General features: G+C 41.3%; 3 protein-coding genes across 6 annotated transcripts; 2 read left to right on the forward strand and 1 right to left on the reverse strand.

Annotated features, from left to right (window-relative positions):
* The first annotated feature begins 2,920 nt into the window (after nt 1–2,920).
* LOC104966402 (fibulin-1-like) lies at nt 2,921–4,065 on the forward strand. Its single transcript, XM_010795592.1, has 4 exons — nt 2,921–2,954; nt 3,057–3,269; nt 3,561–3,698; nt 3,804–4,065. The coding sequence occupies exons 1-4, from the start codon at nt 2,921–2,923 to the stop codon at nt 3,941–3,943; spliced, it is 525 nt and encodes a 174-aa protein (XP_010793894.1). The 3' UTR covers nt 3,944–4,065.
* A 1,248-nt stretch (nt 4,066–5,313) lies between these two features.
* atxn10 (ataxin 10) lies at nt 5,314–14,571 on the forward strand. 3 transcript variants are annotated; one of them, XR_800650.1, is made up of 12 exons: nt 5,314–5,477; nt 6,152–6,343; nt 6,537–6,622; nt 6,721–6,817; nt 7,766–7,930; nt 8,063–8,143; nt 8,425–8,581; nt 8,707–8,824; nt 9,153–9,337; nt 11,946–12,009; nt 12,697–12,938; nt 13,963–14,571. XR_800650.1 is itself a non-coding variant. In XM_010795537.1 (12 exons), the coding sequence occupies exons 1-12, from the start codon at nt 5,350–5,352 to the stop codon at nt 14,002–14,004; spliced, it is 1,476 nt and encodes a 491-aa protein (XP_010793839.1). In that variant the 5' UTR covers nt 5,314–5,349; the 3' UTR covers nt 14,005–14,571. The 3 variants fall into 3 exon arrangements, 1 of the variants encoding a protein (XP_010793839.1); XR_800651.1 differs by having other exon boundaries at nt 13,969–13,987; XM_010795537.1 differs by having other exon boundaries at nt 12,697–12,863; nt 13,969–14,571.
* wnt7ba (wingless-type MMTV integration site family, member 7Ba) lies at nt 13,940–23,468 on the reverse strand. Of its 2 annotated transcripts, none has more exons than XM_010795526.1 (4): nt 23,196–23,468; nt 21,357–21,583; nt 18,026–18,297; nt 13,940–16,733 (listed from the first exon to the last, which is right to left on the reverse strand). In XM_010795526.1, exons 1-4 carry the CDS (start codon nt 23,276–23,278, stop codon nt 16,254–16,256), a joined length of 1,062 nt encoding a protein of 353 aa, XP_010793828.1. In that variant the 5' UTR covers nt 23,279–23,468; the 3' UTR covers nt 13,940–16,253. The 2 variants fall into 2 exon arrangements, with proteins under 2 accessions (XP_010793828.1, XP_010793820.1); XM_010795518.1 differs by having other exon boundaries at nt 23,186–23,468.
* Nucleotides 23,469–24,881: the final 1,413 nt, after the last annotated feature.

Here is a 24,881-nt window from a genome sequence, read left to right on the forward strand (position 1 = left end):
TGTGTTGTGTGTGTGGGGTGTGTGTGATGTGTGTGTGTGTGTGTCGAATCAGGGGTTGAGGTCGTGTTGTTAAATGAGATTCAATTCTTCGGGAGAGTGAACAGTGCGGCATACTACTTATTTACATAGTGAGTGGGAGTGTCCACCTCGAGACACGGGGGTTCTTTCTTTTTGGAGGGTAAGAAAGAGAGTCGTCAATATAACCGGAACGGTTAAACGAGTCAACTGTGTGTTGCTATCCCGCTGCTATGCGCTAAAAGACAGTCTCCTCCGAGACCTGTTACAAAACTTGGTCTACTTCTCCTAACTTTCTGTTGTCGCTAGGTCTGCTACTCCGGACTGGTGTGTCTGTGTCTGGTCCTTCTCCGGGGACTCTCCTCTCCTCGGGACTTATGAAAAAGAGATACAAGGTAACTCCTTTTGTCATAGTCACAGAAAAATATAAGTGTGTGTGTGTGTGTGTGTGTGTGTGTGTGTGTGTGTGTGTGTGTGTGTGTGTGTGTGTGTGTGTGTGTGTGTGTGTGTGTGTGTGTGTGTGTGTGTGTGTGGATGCTTTCCATCTGCAGGATGAACATAATACGCTCATACCCATTCATTTTCTATGGCAGTCAATTCTGACCGAAAACATCATGGGTTGAATAAATCACTGTTGAATGAATCACAAAAAAATCAATGCTAATGGTGATCATCAATTGTATATGTTCAGAGGCCTAGTGAATCAGAAACAGGTTTATTGCCAGGTTCACACATACTAGGAATTTGACTTGATGTCATGGTGCATACATAAAATATAAAAAACAAGAAATCTAATATAAAACAAAAAATCTTTTACACCGTAATAAAATACAGTTAAATAGCAATAACAATTAAATAAAGCAGTCATTTACGTGGAAATAGAATGCTATGAATGAATTTTAGAATATAAACTATGAAATGTGAAATAAGAATATGTGCAGAGAGGTATGCATGTAATGCATAAAGTCTATGATGTGGCAGAGGTAAAGTGTCAGCAGGGGGGCCGGGCCTTGTTTAAGAGGCCGGTAGCGGAGGGGAAGAAACTGTTCAGGTGGAGAGAGGTTTTGTTCCTGATGGAGCGCAGCCTCCTGCCAGGGGAGGGGGGTGAACAGTTTGTGTCCAGGAGGGGAGGGGTCGGCCACTATCTTCCCTGCCCGCCTCTGGGTTCTGGAGTTGTGGAGGGATGGCAGACTGCAGCCGATCACCTTCTATGCGGAGCGGATGACACGCTGCAGCCTGCCCTTATCCTTGGCTGTGGCTGCAGCGTACCAGATGGTGATGGAGGAGGTGAGGATGGACTCGATGACGGAGGTGTAGAAGTTCACCATCATCGTCTTTGGCAGGTTGAATTTCTTCAGCTGCCTCAGGAAGAACATCCTCTGCTGTGCTTTTTTGATGAGGGAGCAGATGTTCTGCTCCCATTTGAGGTCCTGGGCGATGATGGTGCCCAGGAAGCGGAAAGGCTTCACAGTTAGGGAGTCACACAGAGTGATGGGGGCGGGTGGGGCTGCGTTCTTCCTAAAGTCCACGACCATCTCCACTGTTTTTAGGGCGTTGAGCTCCAGGTGGTTTTCCCCACACCAGGTCACCAGATGGTACATATCCCACCTGTAGGCAGACTCGTCCCCACCAGAGTGTGAGTGTGGAGGATAACATAAGCTCTTGAGGCAATTGGATGAAAAACACGATATTTATGATAAAAAAACAAAGTCACTTGGTCACTTTTGACCCGAAACGCAAAAGAAAGGTTAATGCCTTTTTTGTTATTTATTCTATATGTTAAGAATATTAGGACATTGTACCACTAGATGGGGCTCATTAGCTATTAAGGATCTAACACTATGACATGATTGTTCATTTGTAATAATTTGTACAGATGGCAGCTCACTCTACCTCAGCTTCCCTTTATGTGTACTTTCTAAGTGATTGGAATTAAAAGAGTGACAGATAAAAATGGCTTTTTACTCTTTAATATTCAAGCACAAACACACACACACCGGCAATGGTTTCTGCCCCTACTCTCGTGCTTCCTCCGCTGTGGTCATTTCTTATGTTGAAAGCAATTTTTCCTATGATCTGTTCCAAGTGGCCTCACCATAGGATCAAACAGAACTCGCCTCAGCGGATCGCAAGAAAAATAAGCGTGGCACTTATTTATGGGCACCTGGGGCTTGGCCAACATGGGGGCTCAATTTGTGGTGGAGCAGCATTACAGCTCGTATGAGGAATAGTGCTTGTAGTGTTGGTATTGGGTGGTTATCAGTTGATTTGCTGTAAATGATACCAAAAGGGCAGTAGCTGTGTTGGTCAGCTGGATAAATGCAGCCAGACACATTTTCCAATGTTCCACTTTCCTCCCGGTGGTTTTTGTGGTTTAATACATATAGAGCTGATTGAAAATGCAACAAAATGATATATGAGCTAATCATTCTCTTAAATCTTTGGATCATATAACCACCCAACTACTTTCCAAAATGCCTCACTAATTACTTCATATATGTAAAAATAGTGATATGTTGTATGAAATAATAATGATTGTATCTCTATTTGTCAGTTTTTTGGAGTGTTACCATCTTTTGGGAATGTTAATGTTACTGCTGCGGATTCGGTCAACATCCTGATATTTTTTTCTGATTCTTCCTCATCAAATTTTTACATACCCGTGCCTAGTTTTCCACCATCCCACTATCCTTTGTAACATTTCCCTGGTGAGGAATACCACACAACCATCTCTGGTTTTGGCGTCATGCTTAGGGAATGACTTGGACTCACCTGCTTGCTGCTAATTACACAGCTCTGCTCCCGTGGTTGTTCCTGAGGTCACATTTGAAAGTACACAAACATGATTTTAGGTTGTGGAATCAGGGTTTGGACTCTTTCTAAAGTGCCCGTTCCATGGTTAACCATGCAGGTCTATGGGACTATTCAGGTGATGCCAGGTTCTTTTTGCTCAATTTAACTGTTCAATCCTAAAAGTTGTTTCTTAGAAATACTGGGTAGTACTGTATAGGTTGAAATTGTGAATATTTCCTCTTCTTAAGATGTGTATTTTTCTCCCTGCCTTGGCACATTTATATATCCCCCTTTTCTTTGCATTTCCTCACTTTTTAGATCTGGTGGTGATGCTTTGATTAATGTGCGTTGCATTAAGTCCTGCCACCCTCATGACATCAGCTGCAATATCAACACCGTCCAGACCATCACCCACACCTCCCTCTCTCTGCCAACCTTCAGAGGCTTCCATGAACCAGAGGGTAAGACAGGGGGAAGTACAGCAAGGTTTTAGTATGTGTGCAGTGGTGTGCATTAGTTAGTTAAGGCATGACTTTGTTGTAGTCTTTATTATATGATTTAACCGTAGACCCAGGTTTCCAAACTTCATAAATGTTTTAAGGGGTTAATGGGGAAGCCTCATGGATGCCTCATTGAAAAATACAACTTTCAACCCACCAAGCTGTGCATAAGATGTCATTACTTGTTTCAACTCACAGAACAATTGATAATGATTTAAAGGAATAAATTCCCTTTCTGGTTTGTCCCAACAGAAATAATTTTCCTGCGGACAGTTACACCAGCTAACTCTGATGTACCAGGCGCCACCGATGTGTTCTTTGAAATCCAGTCTGCAGATGACCAGTTCTCTTTTGATGTGGAGAAACGCACCCACCATGACATGATTATGGGTAAGTGTCTTTCATGAAGACCCATATCAAACAGATATTTAATTTACTTATAAGTTTCCCAAAACTGGATTTCACTAACTAATCCCAATCTGTTTCATCACTCAGGTGTGGTTCGGCAGGTGAAACCTATCATTGGCCCCAGGGACCTTGTGATAGAGGTGGCTATGAACTATATCAAGTCAAGGGCTGTCTCTCATCGCAACATTGTCATCATCCATGTTTTCATCTCTGAGTTATGGTTCTGAGCTCAGCTAAGGAGTTATTAGTTACCTAGCAATAAATAAGTTGGCAAACATTTTGAATTGGGTAACAATTTCAGCATGCTAACATGCTTGCAGTGACAGTGCTAAGCTAATGCAAATATTTACGACAAATATAAACCACTCAGTTTAGTCTGTAAGCATGCTAACATTTGCTAATAAGCACTAAAGCAGAAGCACAGCTGAGGTTAATGTGAATATTAGAAGTACCAAATGTTTGCCAAGCTATTCAATAGTTCATGAGATATTTCAACCAAACTGACATCCTTATAATAGGGCCAAATCAGCCAAAGATATTTGCTCCATTTCAACTTTGATTGTGTTTTGTACCATCAGAATATGAGACCATCTGTGAATAATAAAGATTGTGTGGTTAATTCTGTTCATGTTTTTACTAAAAGGAGATCAATCCTAGACCGCTACAGAAACCAATTGTCCTTTAGTTAGCATAACTGTGGTTTCAAGAATAACACAAATCTGATGGGATGTCCTGTTTTTCTGTAACTCAACTCTTCAAATTACCGATCAAAACCATACAACTTCCATGTGTGAGGTTATTTCCAGTTATTCCATTCAGAGAACTGAGTTATGGGAACATTTTCCTGGGAATGTTAGGATCTTTAAATACCTCATCTTTAACCTGACAAATTGCTTGAGGTGGATACTTCTGACCATCCATAATCAACTCTTTTCCACAGTGATATGGCTTTCACCACTGCTGTGCTGTGACCACCGGCCAGTGAAAACACAAGTGACAATCATACCCAGGCAAATCCTGTAATCTAAAATGTGCCACTCTACATGAAAGCTCAAAAGGCTTGCCCTGTGGCTTTATTATTGCAGCAGCACCAATTGTCCCTCAACTTGGTTGGGCTGAATGAATTGATCTTCTGACTATTAAACACACAGTGTAGAACTTTTACTGTACCCAATAAATTATTAGATGTTTTATTTTGGGTATGTTACAGTAAAGATACACTGTATATTGAAGGATGCATCCAATGGGAGCTGCACCCTTCACAAATAACACTTAAATCAACATATGGAGCCCATGAGGGATTCCGAATTCCATTACACTCAATAAATCTGTGCCAACCCTTGCAATTATAAAGCTAAGCTGCATTTATAAACCTTTTAATACTAGGTTCCATATTATAAAGTGGTACTGTTTAATATTTCACCCAGCTGCAACTCACTTTCACTCAATAAAATATACTCTTAGTGTATGTTCTGCCCTGACACATAACCATGTGCCACAGAGGCGGGTGACATGACAACTGTATGAAAACAGCAGCACATGCTCTGACTCCGCCTTTTTCCTGGATTGAACCAATAGCGTGTGAGACATCTAACCGGATGTCCCGCCCACACGAATGAATTAGCAGGCAAACATGGCAGCTACTACCGACAACATGGACATCTCAGCGTCTATTGCTGGCATTTTGAAGGAAGAACACTGCCCTGAACACTTGCAGGTTTTAAAAACATTCACCACCGCGTTACGTGACAAGGAATACAGGTGCGGACAAAGTAATGTAATGCTTTTTAAAAGGATACTGAGGGTGTTAGTAGCTTACCGACGAAGCTAGCTTGGTGTGTCGGCTACCTAAACGCTACTATTACTATAACTTCCGGCGTATTATTGGATGCTATTTCAGGCCCGTTAAGTGTATTTGTTTCTTTTAATGAACAGTGAAATGTCACATTTCTTCTTTATAGTGACGTATGCATTTCAGCTGCTACTTAGAAAGACGACAGACAAAGCTTGCTGTGGATTCAGATATTTCGAGTTGTCATTGCAGCATTAGCACAGGTGTAACTAATTCATATGACAAGGGTAAAAAAGTAATCTATTATAATATTACTTACACCTGTTAGGCTAATTAAATCCCTGCAGAGAATTGTGATACGTTCATTGCACTAAACAAAAAAACGAGTATGTTGTCATTGATCTATTATCTATTTATGTAATTCCCTTTGCATTACTTTGCTTTTATTTCCTCTTAATGCATTAATTGTATGTTCCTAACATCAAGGCAAATTCCTTGTAAGTGATAACTCACTTTGCTATAAACTTATACTGATTCATTCAACATTTCACTCCTTATTTCTGTTATATAATCCCCAGGCTGGGGTTCCACTGCATTACATTTACCATCTCTCACTTCCCCCACCTCGACTTTCCTCCCCCAGAGATGCTGTGAAGGAGGAGGTGTTGTCCAGTCTTCTTCAGGTTTTATCCAGACTGTGCGATGAGCTCCATGCTGTCAGCTGTGACGATCAGGACCTGCAGTCTGTCGCCCTGCAGCTGCAGCTGACCGCCGAGTGCTTCAGGGCTCAGAGGAACACCTGTGTCGAGAGCGACCGCAACCAGAGTCTGCTCAGGTAAGAGCATCAGTTAATGGATAATATGAAACGTATATATTGTATATGCACATAACATGGTTGTTTCAACATCACTTGGACATGGTCTCAACAGTCATTTAAATTGCTAAATTGCCCCAATGTTGTTCACTGTGTCTTCATGCTATTTTGCCACTCTTCTTACAAGATATATGTACTTCCCTTTTTCCTCTAGGGAGCTTGGCTTCATTGATGTATCCCTTAAACTCCTAGACTTTCTTCAGACCAGACATTCGGAGAGTAGAGATGGCATATTTGAACGTAAGTCTAAAATCAGTCAATTGTAATAAAAGCATTCGATTTATTTTGGCAAACTTTTTGATACTGAACATATTTATGACTCATCCTCTATGGCTTAGCGCTTCGTTGTGGGATCCAGTTCCTCGGTAACTTGTCGGTTGGAAACCAAATATGTAAAGATGACATCTGGCGGCTGAGCTTCCCTAATCTCCTCATGTAAGTGCCACACTTGCACTTATGCATTTTAAACAGTAAGCATCACTAGTACATAATATAGTTATAACTCATACTATGTTTTAGGGCTGCACAGTTAATCAAAATGTTATGAAATCTCAAAATGGACTAGTGCAATATGCATATCACAGTTGGCACAATTCTTAAAAACAGTATTTTACAGACTTAAAGGTAGGGTAGGTAAGAATGGAGAAACCAGCTCGAGTGCGCTAGAATTTGAAAATATACAACCGAAAAAAATCTGCCCCTTCCTTCAGACTTCCTTACAGAGCCCCTCCTCCAACACACACGAACGCGCACTTGACCAATGAGGGCACGAGATAAGTTTGTGCACGAGATGGAAGGCTGACAGGCAGGTTGGCCATCCAGTTATAACTGGTCGTGCTTTTTACAGCGCCACAGCTTCCACAGATTAAATATTTGTATATATTTATTGTCAAAGCATTTAATGTATTCATTGCTATCGGGACGTTAAGAGCATTCCATGGAATATAAAAAAAAGTGTTTCTGAAGTGAATTACCTTCCCCACCTTTTAATACAAAATTCTTGTTTTGTACCGGTCCTCATTTTAATATATCTTTCAAGGATAATTTTAATAACAGTTTGAAAATGATCATTCTCCATTAAATTGGGAATATTATTGCTGTTACAATATCAGTCAAAACCACACAATAGGTCATTTTGTTCTATAATGTGCAGCCCCATTATGTTTACTGATCATCATTTCACAGAAAACCTTTTGTGGGGGCTCATTGGGCTAACAAACTAGTTTTTAACTTCATATATATTATCCACATCTCTCTGTCTATACAACACAAACATTGGGTTGATTTGAAACCACATTTTAATACTAATGCACACCTGTATCAGTATTTTAATTTGGAAAGCATTGCTCCTCAGATAAAGTCCACCCAATTATGTGTGAACAGGCAGCTGCTCAGTGTTGGCGATGAGAAGACGGTAAACTACGCCTCCATGGTGCTCCACACATGTCTGGATGAAGCCAAGGTGGAGGAGCTGTCTGATCTGCAGAACATCCAGCTGGCACTCAGGGTGATGGAGCTCTGCAGGACCCATCCTGACCTGGACTGGACGTAAGAGTGTGTGTCTGTTTCAGTGTGTAGAGCAATGCTTTGTTTTGAGCTGTCAATCATATCAAGGAATGACAAACTGTCATCTTCGATTTGTTGGTAAACATTATTTATTTTTTTCTCACAAATGTACAGGGTTCTCATTGCTACCCAGTTTTTCCTCAAGTCTTCAGCTCTGGTGGAGAGCATGTACTCTGGGATGTCTCACCATGAAAGGTACTTTGCTTTTAATGTAGGCAAAGATAATACATATAACTATAGAGCTCTTATGTTACACAGAAAGTGATTTAAGAACACAAACGGCCCCCTTTAACTTTTATATCCTGATTTTGAGTTTTCACTTTGTTTTGAGTTTAGTTTTAAGAAGTTGTCTGAGTGCACTTCTTGCAATTATACTTTTGTTTCTGTTTATTTTCACTTAGTTGGATAACATTAAACCTGAGCTGACTAAACGGATTAAATGCCATTTAAACTACTGTGTGTGTTTCTTTTTCCAGACTTACTCTATTAGAGCTGCTCTTCGCTCAGCTACAAGAGGAGGACTCAGAGGAGTGTGGCATCCCCCCCGATGTGGCTCGCTTCGTGGCCACTTCCTTCGTGAAAGGTTGTGGGGCCGTGCTGACGCTCGCAACTGGCTCTGCCTCCAGTGATGAGGTACACATAGTACATTTGACTGTACTGTTTTCGCATTTCCAACTGACGAGGCCCTTCCCTAACGTTATATCAAATCCAACATCCTTTCCCCATGTGACCAACATCCTGCTTGCGATCCCCTGTAGGTCCTGCAGGAGGCGATGACAGTGATCAGTCTGCTGGACGTGCTGTGTGAGATGACCTCAGACCACAAGCAGTTCAAGTTCCTCCAGGAACATCCCGACCTTCTAGTAACAACTGTTGGTAAATTTAAACAAACACTCACACGAGCTCTCTGACCACGTCTGCAGCTGGAGGTTTAGGGTTAATTGCTGGGTTTTTTTTAAATGGTAAAAATCTGTACACCATATGCACTCCCTGAAATGGTGAAAGATTCAGATCCCCGTGAAATCACCCACAGCAAACCAAACAAGACTCCTGAACACAGCCCTCGGTTATGTTAGAAAGCTATAAAAACAAGTTCAACTACAAACGAGTTTACACAAATCATTTTCTTTTGGCACTTCATTTAATGAATTACTTTCTTTTTCTGCATCCCTGAACTCTGTGTTTTCTTTCTTTTTCCCTGCAGAGCTCCTGAAGCAGGTGCATACTATAGGGAAGGCTAGTAAGAATGTTTTCAGCGCTGCTCAGAACTTCTCCTCCCTCGGTGGAGATGGAGACCCCTCCTCCCATTCTCCAGTCATCAGCTTCAAGGCCCACCTCATCAGGCTGATAGGAAACCTCTGTTACAGCAACACAGACAACCAGAACAAGGTTTGAAACAACTGATGACAAAACAGAAATATGTGCTTTCACAAAAAGGAATCTCTTCCTTTTTAGTTCTGGTTCCAAGACTATCTTTTTACAGACAAACCTGCAGCTCATTGGTCAGTTTTGATTATGTTATTCTAAATCAGCGTTACGTGAACCTTCACAGAGGTCAAATCCAGAGAGCGACTGCAGGTCAAATTAGGGAATATCAAGCTCTTATTTTTGCATAAATATATAAGTGTTTTTCCTCCAGGTGGCTTACATAAGTCACTTGTGAGATCCCCTCCTTTACAAGTAATAATCAGCAGACTCAACTCTATAGTAGTTTAGCTTTTAGGTTCATTTTAAAACCTCATATTTTTTATCAAAAAGTACTGTGGTTGGTCATTCTCATTTCACAATCAAATCTCACCAAATGTAGCTGGGAAGCAGACTGAGACTCCTTTTTAAGCAGGTGGTAAGTCCACAAGAGAGTTGGATTGACTGGTTTCAAACCAAACAGATGAAACGCGAAAGCCTCGTTATAACTAATGGCAGAATTTTTATTAATCTTAAATTATACCCGAGTTTTTCTGATGCTACATCTTGCCTTGCTATTTTTTTATATAATATCCTGTAATGATATTTGCCATTTCAAAATGACTTCCATTGTAACATTTGACCTCAATAAGCTACGGTCTGGAGAAAGTAAAGAGCATTAAATGAGATTGTTATTAGATTTTTTGTTCTCTTGGGTCTGGGAGCTTTTGGTCAGTTTAACACAATGGGGTCATGGGTCAAGAAGAAAGCTAGAGGCCCTCTTGGTCTTGCTTTGACTATCTCTAAACTAAATTAGCATGTTTAAGGTGCAGGCTCTGGTAATGATTCAGAAACCACATCATCTCCTCATTAACAATGACAAATACAATAAGTGTCCTGTCTAATGAAGCATGAGGCTTTGTGTTCCTGCGACTGCATGCTTACGAGTTCTTTCAACACAACTTGGTTTTTCAGTGAAATGTGAAACACCTCGCTTTGGTGATTTTATCAGTTTCCCTCCATCTCCGTCTGTCAGCATCCTGCCATTAACACAAAGCGCAGATAGATAATTACGCGGGCGGGGAGGAGTTGGCCCCTATCTGTGGCACATCGTAGACTCAGTTCTACTTAATAGAAACAGATCTGTGGAATGCTTGTGGGATGGCCACCCTCATTTGGCCTCTCTATAATATGTATGGATGCTGATCTGTGGTCTGTCAGTGGTCTGAAATCACCCCATATCTGTTTTCACTGAGAACTCTTCCAGTAAACCAAATGTCATTCTGTTCACCTTTGGGAGAGATTGTAATTTAAGAAGCAAAGCACTGGGTTCGGGCTCCAGTCGCTTTTTATTCACCCCTTTTTTACGGGTTTGGACGTAGTGTCAGCAGCCTCAGACAATTATTTTGAAAGTGGAAAATCAGACCTGGGTGCTCGTAGTAGCCAGCGACGTTGTTTCTTTGACAGTTTAAATGACATTTCCATTTTCTTAACTCAGCACTTGGTCTCGTTGTGGAGCTCCCAGCAGTGTGTTTGGAGGGTAACCACAATGCAACAGCAAGCAAAGACGGTAATAAACCCTTTAGACTCAGACTTAAGATGCAGAGCAGATCTCCCTGTTATGACGGCCTTACCCACAACCACACTGTTGCTCTAGCGGAGGTAATGAGGCTCTGCTAAGAACACTTAGGTTCAATACATGGCTTGCCTTTTTACATTGATTTGTACTCTCCTTGTGCTAGTACATCTACTGTATGTTTTTTCATACAATACAAACCATTGACATAATAGTTGTTTGGTGGCAAGAAATACAAATTGGTGGCCTTCATTTTACAATCTCACCTATTTGAAAAAACGTAAGAGACTGTCCAAACTTACATTATACACATTTAAAGTTTTTCATCGATTTTGACTATCATTGCAAGTATGATCCATTAAGACAATCGATACCATATGCCCTGGTGCATGAATATATAATATACAGGTACTCTGGAAAAACACTGAAATAAGCATTTATTGAGCTAAGGAATTTGTCAACATAAACATTTTTCCAGAACTGGTATTTTATTGTAAGATTAGGAACATTTTCAGTGATGCCAAATAGAGATGCCAGCGATTATTCGAATATTCGTTACAGTCTCCATAATCGAAAATTATTTTTAAAATTCGATTTTATTTATATATATTTTTGTATTATTATTTTTTTTTTTCCTGGCTTAGTTTCAACCAAAATATAGACTAATAGTATTAATAATTGTAAATGGCCATTGGTCACACCACCAGTTTGTTTTACTGTAAACTTGGAGGAAGCCAGCAGCCCTTCCCTGCGCTGCTACACACCGACCCCGCCCCCCCAATTGATTTATTGGAGTGAGAACACAACTAAAGATGAACAAAGGAAAGAAGAGTTCCTCGTGGAACTACTTCAAACTGACGAGTGCAAATGAGGTCAAATGCAAGAGTTTTTTTTTCTCATTATTCGCCAGGGCTGTCCGATTTTCGATTTTGATCATGGTCAGTTTCTGGCATCCCTAATGCCAAACCCTTGTTTACCAGTCCATTCTCTTAAACCTTACTGTGCTTGTTTCCTCAGGTGAGTGAACTGGAAGGCATCCCCCTCATCTTGGACAACTGCAACATAGACAGCAACAACCCATGTATCCTTTTATTCATATTGGTTAACAGTCTAGAAATACATCTCTTTTTATGTACAAGCTTATCTTATGTATTGCTATCCTTATCATGGCTTTTTGAGCTTTGCATTTGGGGTGTTTTCACAGTAAAATATTTTGTAAAGCTACAGAAACAATCCACCTTATTCATGGAAGTGTCCTCATGAGTTTCTCTCCAGAACAAAATATATTGAAAGAAACAAATATAGAATTATGCGGGAAACCTGATAGGGGTGAGCTGAGAATGTTTTATATCTCAAAACACAACTCGTCTGCAAAACTCGTTTGCTTGTTGGGCTTTCTGCAAGCTCAGCATCATGAGGCAAGTAGCAGGCACTCGGGAGTTTGACATAGAAAAGGTTTGGTTGCATGTACCAGTGTCAAATTATCTACCATTGTATTGCATTTGTATGTTCGATCACGTATGCATGTCTTCATGAAATCGGTGCAAAAGAAAACTGAAACCTCACAAACGTGGAGTTTATGCATTGTATTTCAAGCTTACAAACGTCTCAGACTCGATAACAATTAGCTATTACGTTTAAAAAAAAAAAACGGGAAATCAAGTGCTGGAAAATATGCCTTAAAATCATGTTGAAAAATCCCTGAAAGAACTACATTGTGCTCCTCTCCTTACTATCGACGTCACTGCCCTTAACCGATTGCCTCAAGTCATCAGCCAGTGGGCCATCTTTGCCGTCAGGAACCTCCTAGAACACAACAAGAAGAACCAGGAGCAGGTGGCGGCTCTGGAGCGCCGTGGCACCACCGACTACTCCGCGCTCAAGGAGTTGGGCTTCGAGGTGGAGCAGCGAGACGGAGGCTTGCTGCTCAAAACTGTGAGGAAAGACTCTTGAAAAGCTTTGAAGATCAACCCGGAGAGATGAGGCCCTCCCCCCGCAAGCAGGTTCCAAGTATTTGTTTAGAAAGGGAAAAAAGTACACGTGAACACATATACGCTTACTGTTACTAATATCTGCCTTATCTGAGGGTGAACTACATTACTAAACTCATAAACTGTGCCTGTCCCGAGTAACTGACAGCCACACTGCCGATAGACTAGGAAGAAAAACTCTCTGTAATTAGTTATTTCTATCAGAGAGGTATGTATACATGACTTTCCTACCTCACTAATGCTTTGCACTAACGCCCACATAGGGGCTTATGGTATTCTTGATAAACAAAAGGCCCATGGGGTCCCGCTGGTATAAAGAAAAGGTCAAGACTTCAGGAGCTCCTGCTTTTGTCTTCATCTAAGTCTGGGAAATGAAGAGTTAGGGAGAGGCGAGCTCATGCTGGTACCTTTTTTGGCACGGCGATGCCCTGTGCTTTAATCCAAAGACAAAGGGCACCGCAGTGTCCGGGGCCTTTCCCTCTTCACAGACACCCATGTTACCAGCAGGGGTTTGGGTTTAATCCCATCCCCATAGTGACTTCTGCAGTAACAGAGAAAGACCAAAACATGATGTAATCAGCCTCCTCAGCGCCTTACCTCCTTGAAACGCTGGTGTCGTTGCCAGAGAGACATTCAAAGCTCTTAAAACTATTCCTTTAAACATGAATGATATCCATATTTTAATCTGAGGACCTGAATGCAATACTAATTACAACTGATGCTATGCACGTTGGTTAGTTTTTACTGCATCTCTTCTTGAAGTCTTATACTCTCAGTGAAGTTCATCCTATTCTTCCTCTTATTCCTAACATTTTCCCATCCTACTTCTACTACTACTCCATACATAAGAGATTACAGTTTATGGCATGCATCATAAATTATTAACTTAAACTCACAACATTCTTTACTGCCTCATTTCACGCTGAGTTGGCTATAATCGAGTTAGACAACATAGATTATTTCAGAGATTTACTGAATGCCCCGCTTCCTTTTTAGCTGTGTTTGCGAGTGAGTGTGTGCTTTTTTTTTCTTCTTTTGATAAGAAACAGATTCTGGTAGGTGAGAGCTTGCTGAAAGTGATTTAATGAGCGAGTGAGAGAATCACACCAGAGGCTTTAGTGCGCAGGATGACATCCCTCCCTGCTCCTCGCGGCTGCCGGATAAGCTGAACTGTCCTGACACCTCAACAATGCAGCGATTTACTGGGCTGCTCACGCCCTGCTCCACCTTGTTTGCTCTGCCTCTGATTTTTAATGACAAAATGTATTGGAAACAATCGGCTCGACTCGCCCCTCAATCCACGGGCATAGTGAAGGGAGCTTACGCGGTTCCGGTCCCCAGGATTTCAGACGGCTAACAAAACAGCTGTTACTCGCGCTCCGCTGGCTGGCTGCAATGCTTTTCAGCCCCACAGGAAAGAGTCAGCCGGGGCTCAATGAGGTGGCATGGCCGCTGCCGCCTGTTCACCTCCTGACACATTAGTACCACATCAGTCAAGGCTACAAGTTCTTGTGTTTCCCATATCAGCGTTTTATGCCACAAGGGCTCCACTACAATGTGCCTTCTGGTTCGGTAAAACAATTGTCAGGGTGAATGCTTTGTGTCTGGGTCAAATCATGTGTTGATATAATGCTTAATAAAGTATTGTGTGAGAAACCGCTTCTATTGGGGAATGATTTTTAGGAAACGGAGGTGATATCAAAACTCTGGAGGCGTTAAAAGGATGCTCAAATTTTATTGGTAAAAAAGAAGAAATACAACGGTCCATGTTTGTAAGTGATGCAGACTTTGAGAACAAAAAAACTTAAGTTGTATCTGAAGTTATTAGGAAGCAACGAGGTCTTCCTAGTTACTGAAAGGACCATGAAGACAACTGGAAACACAGAAATCTCTCCGATCTAAAGCTGACACATCCAATGTATTATCTACTCGCAATTTAATCAAAGACTAATGAGCTATTGTGATGGAGAAGGACAACCTGGGCTACTTTGATAAAACACGTGGAGTATTTACACTTCAGGAACTTTAAAAACATAAATTCCAAATAATTTATACCGTCGACATTAGAAAACATTTGTAAATAGTGACTGTCTTTTCCATCTATAAATGACATAAAGTGCCATGTTCCTCATATAAAAATATACTCTTCAAATTATTTTGTAAGTTATATAAAGCCTAAATAAACATTTCTGAATACATTAAGGGTGCTGTCCAAAAATAGCTTGAAAGGCCTTTTGATCCTCTCATACCCCCTTCTGTGTGGTTAGGGCACATGCCATCCACCCAGGCAGGCCTAAACCACGCTGCGAGGCCCTGTGTAAGCATCATGTGGAATTCCACGTCTCTGCCGATCATGGGAACGTTGGATGTATCTGGACATGATTGCACCTCTATGGAGTTCCAATGAGGCTTACACGATTTTCTCAGAAGTCAAGGGCCCTCCGAAAACAAAACAATGAGCACGGTCAGAATGGAAAGAGCCATTCAAACTGTTCAAAGTTGGATGCTTAAAATAGTTTGGGGGTATTTTCTGCCTCTTTGTCTCCTGGCGTAACAAAAGGGGTCTGGGTTTCGGAGGGGAATTTGTCCGTGGGAGAGATGTCGGTGCAGCGCTCAACAGCACGACTCATAACTGATGAAAAAGGGAAAGAAATAACCGTGTGTGCAAAAAGAAAAACGACTAATCTATAGCGGAGTACGCCACTGACAACTGATAATGGATAACTGCGACTCCTTATCAGTAGCAATTTACGATCATAAAAGAGGGAAAAAGTTCAAAGCCATTTTGTCTGCTATCCACCCTTTAAGTCTAGTTTTGAAAGATATTTTTACATAAATAATTTGTTTTATTTTCAGTGTTCAAACAGAATACAGTGTGAGCGTACAGTTAAAAGTATTCCACTGCCATCTTTTTTTTTTTTTTACTTCCTCAGAATCCTTCATGGCAGTCTGAAGCGCCGTAGCATTTCCAGTTAGCAAAAGTATTTTCAAGAGCCAACAATAGTTTTTGTTGTGTAATCTCTCGCGTCTGACAACTGAAGATGTCGTCTAGAGGCAAAAGGGAGACCATCAAATCCTTTAGCCTGCAACACGTTTGCATCATGTCACAGTTTTGTACCAGCGTGCAGAAAAAGGAACGTTTTTTTTAAATCGACCATGTCTCTTTTTCCAAAACTCCATGTCTGTTGGTTCTTTCTTTAAAGAATCCCAGAATAGGATGTAAAAATGTGCAAATTGTTGAATAAATACTTCCAAGTCCTTCACTTCAAATTCCACCTTCTTACTTTCCACCAGTGTCCGTTTCCCCCAGCCTCTTCCCCCTCTTCCTCCTCCCCTACTTGCAGGTGAACACTTCTGATTTCTCGCTGCATGTGTTGCACTTGACGAAGCAGCACCAGTGGAACTTGCAGTTGCACTGCCAGATGCGGGTGTAGCTGTGCGTGTCGTGCCCCCGGCCGCAGCACATCATGTTACAACCGTCCGTGTGGGTGGAGGTGCCGTTGCACAGTCGTCCCCGCGTTCCCGTGCTTCCCGTGACCTTGTCCTCCTCGCAGTAGTTGGGCGAACGCTCCAGGTACACCAGGTCCGTGTCCGTGGGCTTCTGGTAGCCCCGAGCCTCTTTGAGTCGCAGGAAGGAGGGCTGTCGCAGTCGCGAGGCCCGGACCGGCTCCACCTGAACGGCCCCGCTGTAGCGCTCCTTCAGCAGGTGACCCAGCTCTCTGAACATGGGCAGGGTGATCCAGCAGGTCTTGGTGGTGCAGGAACCGGACACGCCGTGACACTTACACTCCAGCTTCATCCTCTCCTCTAGCATCTGATCACATAGAGAGGCAGAAATTAGCTCTGTGTGAATTAAAAGAGATAGTTAAGAAGAGCTAGAAAATAAGTAGTAAAACAAAATTGAATTTGAAACGGCTAATAGCAATCGGATAGCCTCCAAATCCATCTCTCTTGGTCAGCTGGGCTTTTCAACACTCGGCACTCCTGAATGCCAACTTTATGTCGACAAAACCTGGGGAAAATAACTCAGACTGTAGTCTCTAATTATCTTTACCTTTCTTCAAACCACATAATGGCCTGACAGGCCGGAGAAAAGTGACCAGAGCTGTTGTGCAAACCATATACGTATAGAATTGCACTGCGGTTTGAGCCAGATTTATATTGCAATGCCAAACAAATATTTTCATATGACAAAATTGACAGGTGACTGTTTGCCCTTGTGAAGAAGCTCGTTTTTATAGCAAAAAATATTCACATTATCATCACAAGTTATACTAAGCTCTTCTTAATGTATTCACTTTTGTAGACCACTTTTTAAATCAATGTCTCAGTCTTCCCCTTTTTCACATTCTGGGGGAGGTGGCCCTTGCGGTGTTGCAGAAACACGCTCTTTGCTACTGCCACTAAGAAAGGAAACGAGAGAAACTTGCAATAATATTCGATTTCCTCACTTAATGCGTCCTAATTCTGTGGCACAGCTCCATCTTGGAAAATGCATCGGCCAACTTTTGCATTTCTGTCACACTTGCACTGACCAAGTCTAGTGTACAGGAGCTTTTTAAAATCAGTTGCACAGTTTTGGGCTGAAATATAGTTACTGATACAAAAACACAAGTCATGGACAATATATACTAGCTTAAGGATTTCACACTTAATAGCTATCCTCATTACATTACATTCAGCTGACACTTTTATCGTATTTTATAATTGTACTTTATAATTTCTGATTATAATTGTACTTTAATTGGAATATGGTGTTGTATAATGTTTTCAGATCAGAATTTGCAATATTATTATCCTGGGTGAAACTGAGTCTCATGACTGTTTTAATTCAATTTTAGAATTAAATTAAAGTTCAATCAAAAAATAAAGTAAATTATTAAAAAACATAACAAAAGAGAGTAAGAATTTATTAAGAAAAAATGAATAGACAAAAGATCTTTAAATAAACATCGAAAAGATTAAAAGGTAAAATTATGCACATTGTACTAAAATATTAAACATGTTTATTACAAAACATACCATAGTGTTTAAGAGTGTTTATCTGCTGGTGTTATCTTTAAGTATATATTTATTGGATGTATGAATTTCCTGCTTGTGCATTACCTTTCGCCCTGCCTCGTTGTTGTGCAGGTTCATCAGCCGCCGGGCATTTTTCTTGATCTCACGAGCGTCTACAAAGCGCCGCGAGAACTCCACCCCGTACTTCACATCGGCAGAGCAGCCCCCCCACTTCCAGCCCTCCTCCCGGTCGTGGTAGCCCTGCTTCTCGCGATCGCAGCCGCACTGGCTCAGGTTGCCTTGGCTACAAGCCGTAGTTACCGCGTGGGCAACTCCGGCTGCGGTGATGGCGTATGTGAATGCTGCCTCCCTGCTGCCTGAAGAAAAAAAGAGCAGAAAGTCGATGAATTTGAGGCAGAGAAGAAAGAAGTAATACAAGAACTGTCATTTATATTCAGTAGGTTTTTCATTAGTGAAGGAATGTGTGAGAATGAAAGGAGCAATGCACCAATTTTACACTGGATTTGTAGCTTAGTTTTCATGACAAGTATGATTTAGTCCATGAAAGCTATTCTAAAAATCTCTTTAAACAACTTCAACTGGGTCTCTAGAGGATTTTTAGCGGATAGCCTGCGTTACAAACTGGGAGTGATGTGTTTTAAAGAAGTGGGCATTTACTGTAGGCGGTAAATGAAAAACACTACTAGGTTTCTTAAAGGGAAAATAAAGAGTAACATTTGTGAAGTCAAACCTGTATCAAACCTCAGATTTTCTGTTTTTAAAAGCCCTTTTTGGAACTACGTGGACACCAACTAAAGGAACAAAGAAGTTAGGGTTACATTTTTCCCGCCTAAACATGTGCAGCAAAACTAGATGTACAGCTGTACACATCCTGCATGTCATGTCTCTCCCTTACCCTTCATAAAACATATTCAAATGCATTTATCAGCCCAATTGCAATCTGACACCTACCCACTAGCCCTCCAAGGAAATGTAGTCGCCCACTTCAGAAGACATATCTGATTAAGAGACAAATCCCTTTTGGAGTAAAATTATAGTGAAAACATTTCACAGTGGCCCTGAACATATATTTATTCAAATGTCAAATATTACTCTTTAGCCACCCTTAATTTAAAATGTACTGTATGCTTCAGATTTAAAGGGCTAAATATCACATGTTGAAGATCTCCGCAAATTAATTTATATATCACCGTTACAGTTCTCAGTGTGATGAAAACAACACAAGTGACATCTACTGGCTGACCGGAGGAGCTTTTTTTTAGATCTGCTCTTCTATGAAATTGCTGTGTCTCAATATTTTTCATCAATGGGATTTCTCACGCAGCTTAAGTGTCACTCTGAGTTCTTCTTAGGCGGCCCACATTAATACAGGAAATGATACGGCTGTATTGAAATAATCTGTTGCCAGACTTGACTGAGATGTGCCCATTTCCAAGTTTTTGTCACCATTTGAACTTCAGAATAAACACATTTATATTTATGGCGTGGGGGGTGGGAATGAATTTATTGGCACTACAATTGGTAACGGGATATTCTCCGTCTCCAATCAGGATAATGCTGGGTCTCCGTTCTCAACAGCCCAGTGAGTATTAATGCATGGCATCTCTGGTAGAGGCGATTCTAATGGCTTCCATCCAACCTGACAAACTCACTCTCAGAGAACCATCGGCCTGCGGTTCCCCCGCTCCATAACTCATAACAAACTCTGAAGTCGTCTTTCATCAAGCTGAATCCGCGACCCATTCCGATATATTGTATGGTGAGCATTTCTCAAGCCATCAGGCGCATGCAATAGCCAAACAGCCATCTCCTCGCGCTGTGATTTGTTTTGATTGTACGGCAGTGCATGCAGGCCTCCATTGTTGCCATCCAGCTGCTGGAGCTGACTTCAATTAGTGGTTAGCATGAATCTCTCTGGTCTTTCTCAATGCCTAATGAGTTCACAGGCCCGGCAGGTCAATCAAATGAAGTGGTGGATGGTACAATGCGCCTCAAGAGGGGGTACAGCTCTGGCTTTAATTGGAATTTTAAAAAACTGCAAGAATGGACACGGGATGGCAAATGGAAACTAATCTTACTGTGAATCCATGAAGATGAAAGGCAATCTAACATGCTCAGCAATTAATTGTATTTTTACACAGATTTGATAAGATTACGTGTTCCAGAAAATATTAATTTGTCTACATTGGGAGGACACAAGGACTTTATATAGATCCAAAGCTTCACCCCCAACTCGTTTACACACCACAAGAGAAAAGAGACATTTCCTCTTGACAAAAGAAATAAAGGGATCCAGACGTCTGTCTGCCTTTTCTCCCGTGTAGAAGAAAGTGATTGCTCCCAGAGCTGCTAGATTAAACATGGATCCAAAGCCACAGCAAGACCGCAACAAAACATTTCGGACTGAAACACAGTTCATAGAAGAGCTTCACTTTAGGAGCAAAAGGACTTCTGTGAGAAATGAAACTGTGAAAGAATGTCGACTAAAAGCAGGGAGATGTGTACGTTTGAGCGTTGTTTGAGAAGATGACACACCCAGATAGGCACTACAAGGAAGGAAGTCGACACTCCATTTGTTACTGCTTTGCTTTGACAATATGTGTTGCAAGCGCAGTCATGTCACACAGATGAGCTACAGATTGAATCTCCTTTGGGAAACACTAGCAAGGCCTTGGAGTTTATTGTCTTGGTGTCTAAAAGAGACAGAAGATTTATTGTGATCGTTGGATGTGGTATTCCAAAGAAAAATGCTTTCATTTTGTGTTTCGCCAACCAGCCTTAAGTCTGTTTCATTCCATTATGTTGAGCTATGCTGCAGCTTTTTCTCATGGCACTTAGAAGTTGGAGGACAATGTAAGGAAAGTGAGAAAAACTACTCTCAGTCCTGAACCATGCTCATCCACTCACGTAGCACAGCGATTTTAGCTTTAATAAACGTAAAATCAGACCGTACTCAGATTGGTCTTCGGACCAACCCGTTGACAAAGATTTTTACAAAAGGAGAAGATGTTTTATGGACCAGCACAGAAATCTGACTGTTTAAATTTAGTTTGATCTAACTAAATGTAAAAATGGAGATAAATATACAGTGCAGAGATTTTCTTAGCTATAGTTTAACTTAAGTACAAAAACAGTGTTGCCCTGAGAGTTTAAAGCTGGAACATGAACTGCACCGTCTCGTAGAAACTTGTCATGGCCGAGGACTTTAGTTGAGTGTCACGGCTGTTAAAACCTCAAATAAAGGCATAGAAATTCCAAAAAAACCTACAGTCAGAAAAAAACATATTTAGGTCACTTTTCCTCAAGGCAACTTTCTTCTTCTCCCTCAGCTTAGTTTTCAGATTTTCTTTTGCCCATGTTGAGATAAATATATTCAAAAACAATTTTTAAAAGCTGAGTTTTCAAACAGACTGACCTACTCTCAGCTCTTGTCCGAAGACGGTCCTCTCTCCCAGGGCCGAGCAGTTCCAGCGGCCGTAACGAAACTGGTACTGACACTCATTGATGCCCAGCTGGGCGCCTTCGCCGATAACGATGATGGCGTCCGGGCGACTCTGACAGAGGGCTCTCTGGCGGGGGGCCAGTCCGGGTATCTTGTTGCAGATGATGTTAGCCCCCAGAGCCACCACAGAGGACAGCGCCCTGGCAGAGAGAAACAGGGATTAATGAGAGCGGCATGAAACACAAAACAAAAATGTAGCTAAAAACATACATTTTGTGTAGGGCTGCACAATAAAATGCCAACTAGTGCTTTAAACACATCACGTACAACTCTGATATTACTCCAATTTTTGTGTATCTTATGTTGGAATTTGTTTTTTCATTTTCGTATTCCAACAAGCAATTTTTTTTATTTTGTTTTATGTATTAAAGCAAAACTGAAAGCAGCAGGGCCGAAAAATGTACACTTAAATATCGGTTTATTTATCGCAATCATATCGTCAATGCGATATTCATCAAAGCTTTCACATATCGCACATTTCCCTCATGTGGTTTAGCCCTACAGTTTGGGTTGAACTATGTGCCCTGGCTATGATTTTGGGGGGGAAATAATAAGATTTATTCCCAATACTCGGTAACGTTTTGCTCAAATTTACATGACAGTTGCCAGTCAACAAATCATAAAGAACAAACCTAATAATTGAAGAAGATTGAACTTATTGTCATTACGTAGTACCGGTACTATGTAGCATGTAACGTCTCTGCGTTTGACCCATCCTAGTGTTAGGAGCAGTGGGCTGCCATTATGTACGGCACCCGGGGAGCAGTGTAGGGAACGGTGCCTTGCTCAGGGACACCTCGGTAGCACTTGGTCTTTCCGGGACTTGAACTGGTGACCTTCCAGTTGCCAAGCCAAGTCCCTATGGACTTTGCCACCACCGCCCTGATTTCGTCATAAACCCAAACGAAAAGATATCATCATAATGACAACTTTTTTCCTTACCCAGATCACATCACATGTAATCTAATATACCTTTTTAATGAAATAAAAGAGAACAATGGTACTTTTGGGTCCAAATCCACTTCATTCCTGTCCTCTTCTCTCTGTGTTACAGAAAACATGAACCACCACAGCTATTTTAAGTTCCAGGACCTGCCCTTGTTATGAATGAGAGGCATGTATGGTGCAGCAATCATTCCCTTTGTGAGGGCCTGGGTCTTTTAATGCCATAAGAAAGAGCTCATTACATAGGCCCGCGCCTATAGGCAGAACATGAAGTAGTCCAATATGTCTCTTTTCCACATGCTGCTTTCCAATTACGGCCCTTGTGTGACGAGGTGCTCCTATGAAAGACTGCTTCTGGTGTAATGTATAAATCTATAAGAGCAGGTTATCTCATCAGCTGCATGTTCATATAAAAACCAGGTAGATTAAACATTGAATGAAAGTGACATCACTGCTTAGATTAAGGGTTAAATCCTTGTGGGATTCTTTTATGGAATATACAATGATTAAAAAGACTCATTTCCTACCAATGTTTTCCAAATCTTGGTGAAAAAGTAACATGGTTTTCAATGTTTTTGATACATCTATCAGGAACAGCGTAACTACGTTATAATGAAACGTATTAAGTGTAAAAACATCATGTTAACTCATCGTAATAAAACACCTGCAACAAAAATCTACGATCTAACCTGACCCTCGTGTGTAATTGCCCAATTTTCGCGTAAAGCACGACTTTTTGCCAGCGAATCAAACCGACCTGTGATTGAATTAAGCAAGTGCGATGATGAGAAACCTACAGGTAGCTACCGCTGGTGAGGATGAGGAAGATCTGTGGGTAGTAGACGGACAGCAGCGCACTGCGGGACGAGATGATCAGCATGGCTGCGCATTGAACACAACTGGTTTGAAGAGATGAGAAGCAAAAAGTGGGAAGAAGTAAATCCTTTTTTTATCCGGAATCCAGGAGTTTAACTCGGGGAGCGTGGTCTCTTCTCTCTTGGTCTGTTCAGCTAGTGGAGCCGTGGCGCGCTGCGGCAGCTCCGAGCTCCGCTGTCCATGTGCTGGAGATGAGAGGCTGCATCCCCCGGCCGATGTGCGCTCTGCCACCTGGACTGATAGAGGACTGGCTGGGAAAGAGAGAGAGAGAGAGAGAAAGAGAGAGACACACACACACAGAGGGTGGGGGTAGATGGGGTTCCGGATGTCCGATACCGCTACTCACGTCTCCAAAAGTGAGACTGTTGTGGCATCGGAAGGCTGGGAGACAGTGGCCTCTCCCGGTGCACCTCACCCCGGGGGGAGTCTGTCTTGCCCGCGCATCCCATCGTAATTAAAACTAGCTGCACCTTTACCAGCTTTGATAACACTTTAATGCATCAATAATTTAAATTTAAATGCTAAGAATTTTGTCCAGAAATCTATTTCCAATATCATCAATATTTGCATTCACTTTTCTTTGCTGCTTCTGAATAATATTAGACCTTTTGTGGGATCCAATCTTTGATGCTCGGTTATGCAACCCGGCCACCTAAAATACAACTTAAATGAATTTCACATGTAGAATAACAGTTTCACAACAATAATGAATTTGCATATTTATTCTTAATGTCACTTTCCAAAATAACTATATTTTCGTATCGTATCATGACACTGTAGTATTTAAATAGGACAATCCTACATTTATCTTGATTATAAAGTTACTAAAAGTGACTACAGCTGAATTCATCAGTCAATTCATTCATTGGCCAATCAACAGATATCTATACTGCATTTGGAATATTGATTAATGTCTTTTTAGTCTTTTTTGTGAGCCAAAAGTTTAAAAAATCATTAGTTTCCATTTAAATTTTTTGAATATGCATGCTTTTCTTTATCATACATGATAGTATGAGATGTATTTAGATTTTGAAATGATAAAGACTGGAGTTTCAGATTGTCATGCTTGCTTAAATTAAATTACAGTTATTGAGTGTGTAGTTTTCCAGCTCATATGTTCTGTTAGTGCATCACCAACAATACGCCCTCATGTGGCAGCGTAAAGTAATGTCATCATTTGTAAGCATCAAGCAAAACCTGTATTCACACTATCACTAAGTTTCAATTGATCAAATTCTTCTTTGTATTGAAGGCAGAAGTGATTGTCCCTTTTTTCTACATGGTGACTATTCTTGTTAAACCCACAATAGTCTTTGAAGTGTCCAGGTATGGAAAAGCCAACAAGGACGATACAAAAGGAATTCATGCAAACACTGCCCTGTTTGCTAAAGAGAGTTAAAAAAAATAAGGGTACAATGGGAGGGGACCATCCTGTTCAGTTCCACAGCACCTTCAAAGGAAGAGGCGGTTTATAGGTCTGCTTCACGGACGGAGGACAAAGTACACATCTTCCTGGCTGCTTGTTGACATTTTGGAGAATGAAAATTGAGACATTCTGAGCTACTTGAGCTGAACGAAAAACCGCGAGGAGGAGATAATATTAATAAGATTTGTTCC

The sequence above is a fragment of the Notothenia coriiceps genome, unplaced genomic scaffold (genome assembly GCF_000735185.1).
Source record: "Notothenia coriiceps isolate Sejong01 unplaced genomic scaffold, NC01 NC01_scaffold00002200, whole genome shotgun sequence".
In the NCBI taxonomy this organism is placed as follows: domain Eukaryota; kingdom Metazoa; phylum Chordata; class Actinopteri; order Perciformes; family Nototheniidae; genus Notothenia; species Notothenia coriiceps.

Coding starts and splice junctions, on each gene's coding strand:
- LOC104966402 (XM_010795592.1), top strand. CDS start 2,921: ATGCAGGTCTATGGGACTATTCAGGTGATGCCAG. Junction 2,955..3,056: donor GACTATTCAGGTGATGCCAG/GTTCTTTTTGCT, acceptor CCTCTTCTTAAG/ATGTGTATTTTTCTCCCTGC. Junction 3,699..3,803: donor CCACCATGACATGATTATGG/GTAAGTGTCTTT, acceptor TTCATCACTCAG/GTGTGGTTCGGCAGGTGAAA.
- atxn10 (XM_010795537.1), top strand. CDS start 5,350: ATGGCAGCTACTACCGACAACATGGACATCTCAGCGTCTATTGCTGGC. Junction 6,623..6,720: donor TAGAGATGGCATATTTGAAC/GTAAGTCTAAAA, acceptor TCTATGGCTTAG/CGCTTCGTTGTGGGATCCAG. Junction 7,931..8,062: donor CATCCTGACCTGGACTGGAC/GTAAGAGTGTGT, acceptor ACAAATGTACAG/GGTTCTCATTGCTACCCAGT.
- wnt7ba (XM_010795526.1), bottom strand. CDS start 23,278: ATGCGCAGCCATGCTGATCATCTCGTCCCGCAGTGCGCTGCTGTCCGT. Junction 18,298..21,356: donor CGGACAAGAGCTGAGAGTAG/GTCAGTCTGTTT, acceptor TTTTTTCTTCAG/GCAGCAGGGAGGCAGCATTC. Junction 16,734..18,025: donor ACAACGAGGCAGGGCGAAAG/GTAATGCACAAG, acceptor CTATGTGATCAG/ATGCTAGAGGAGAGGATGAA.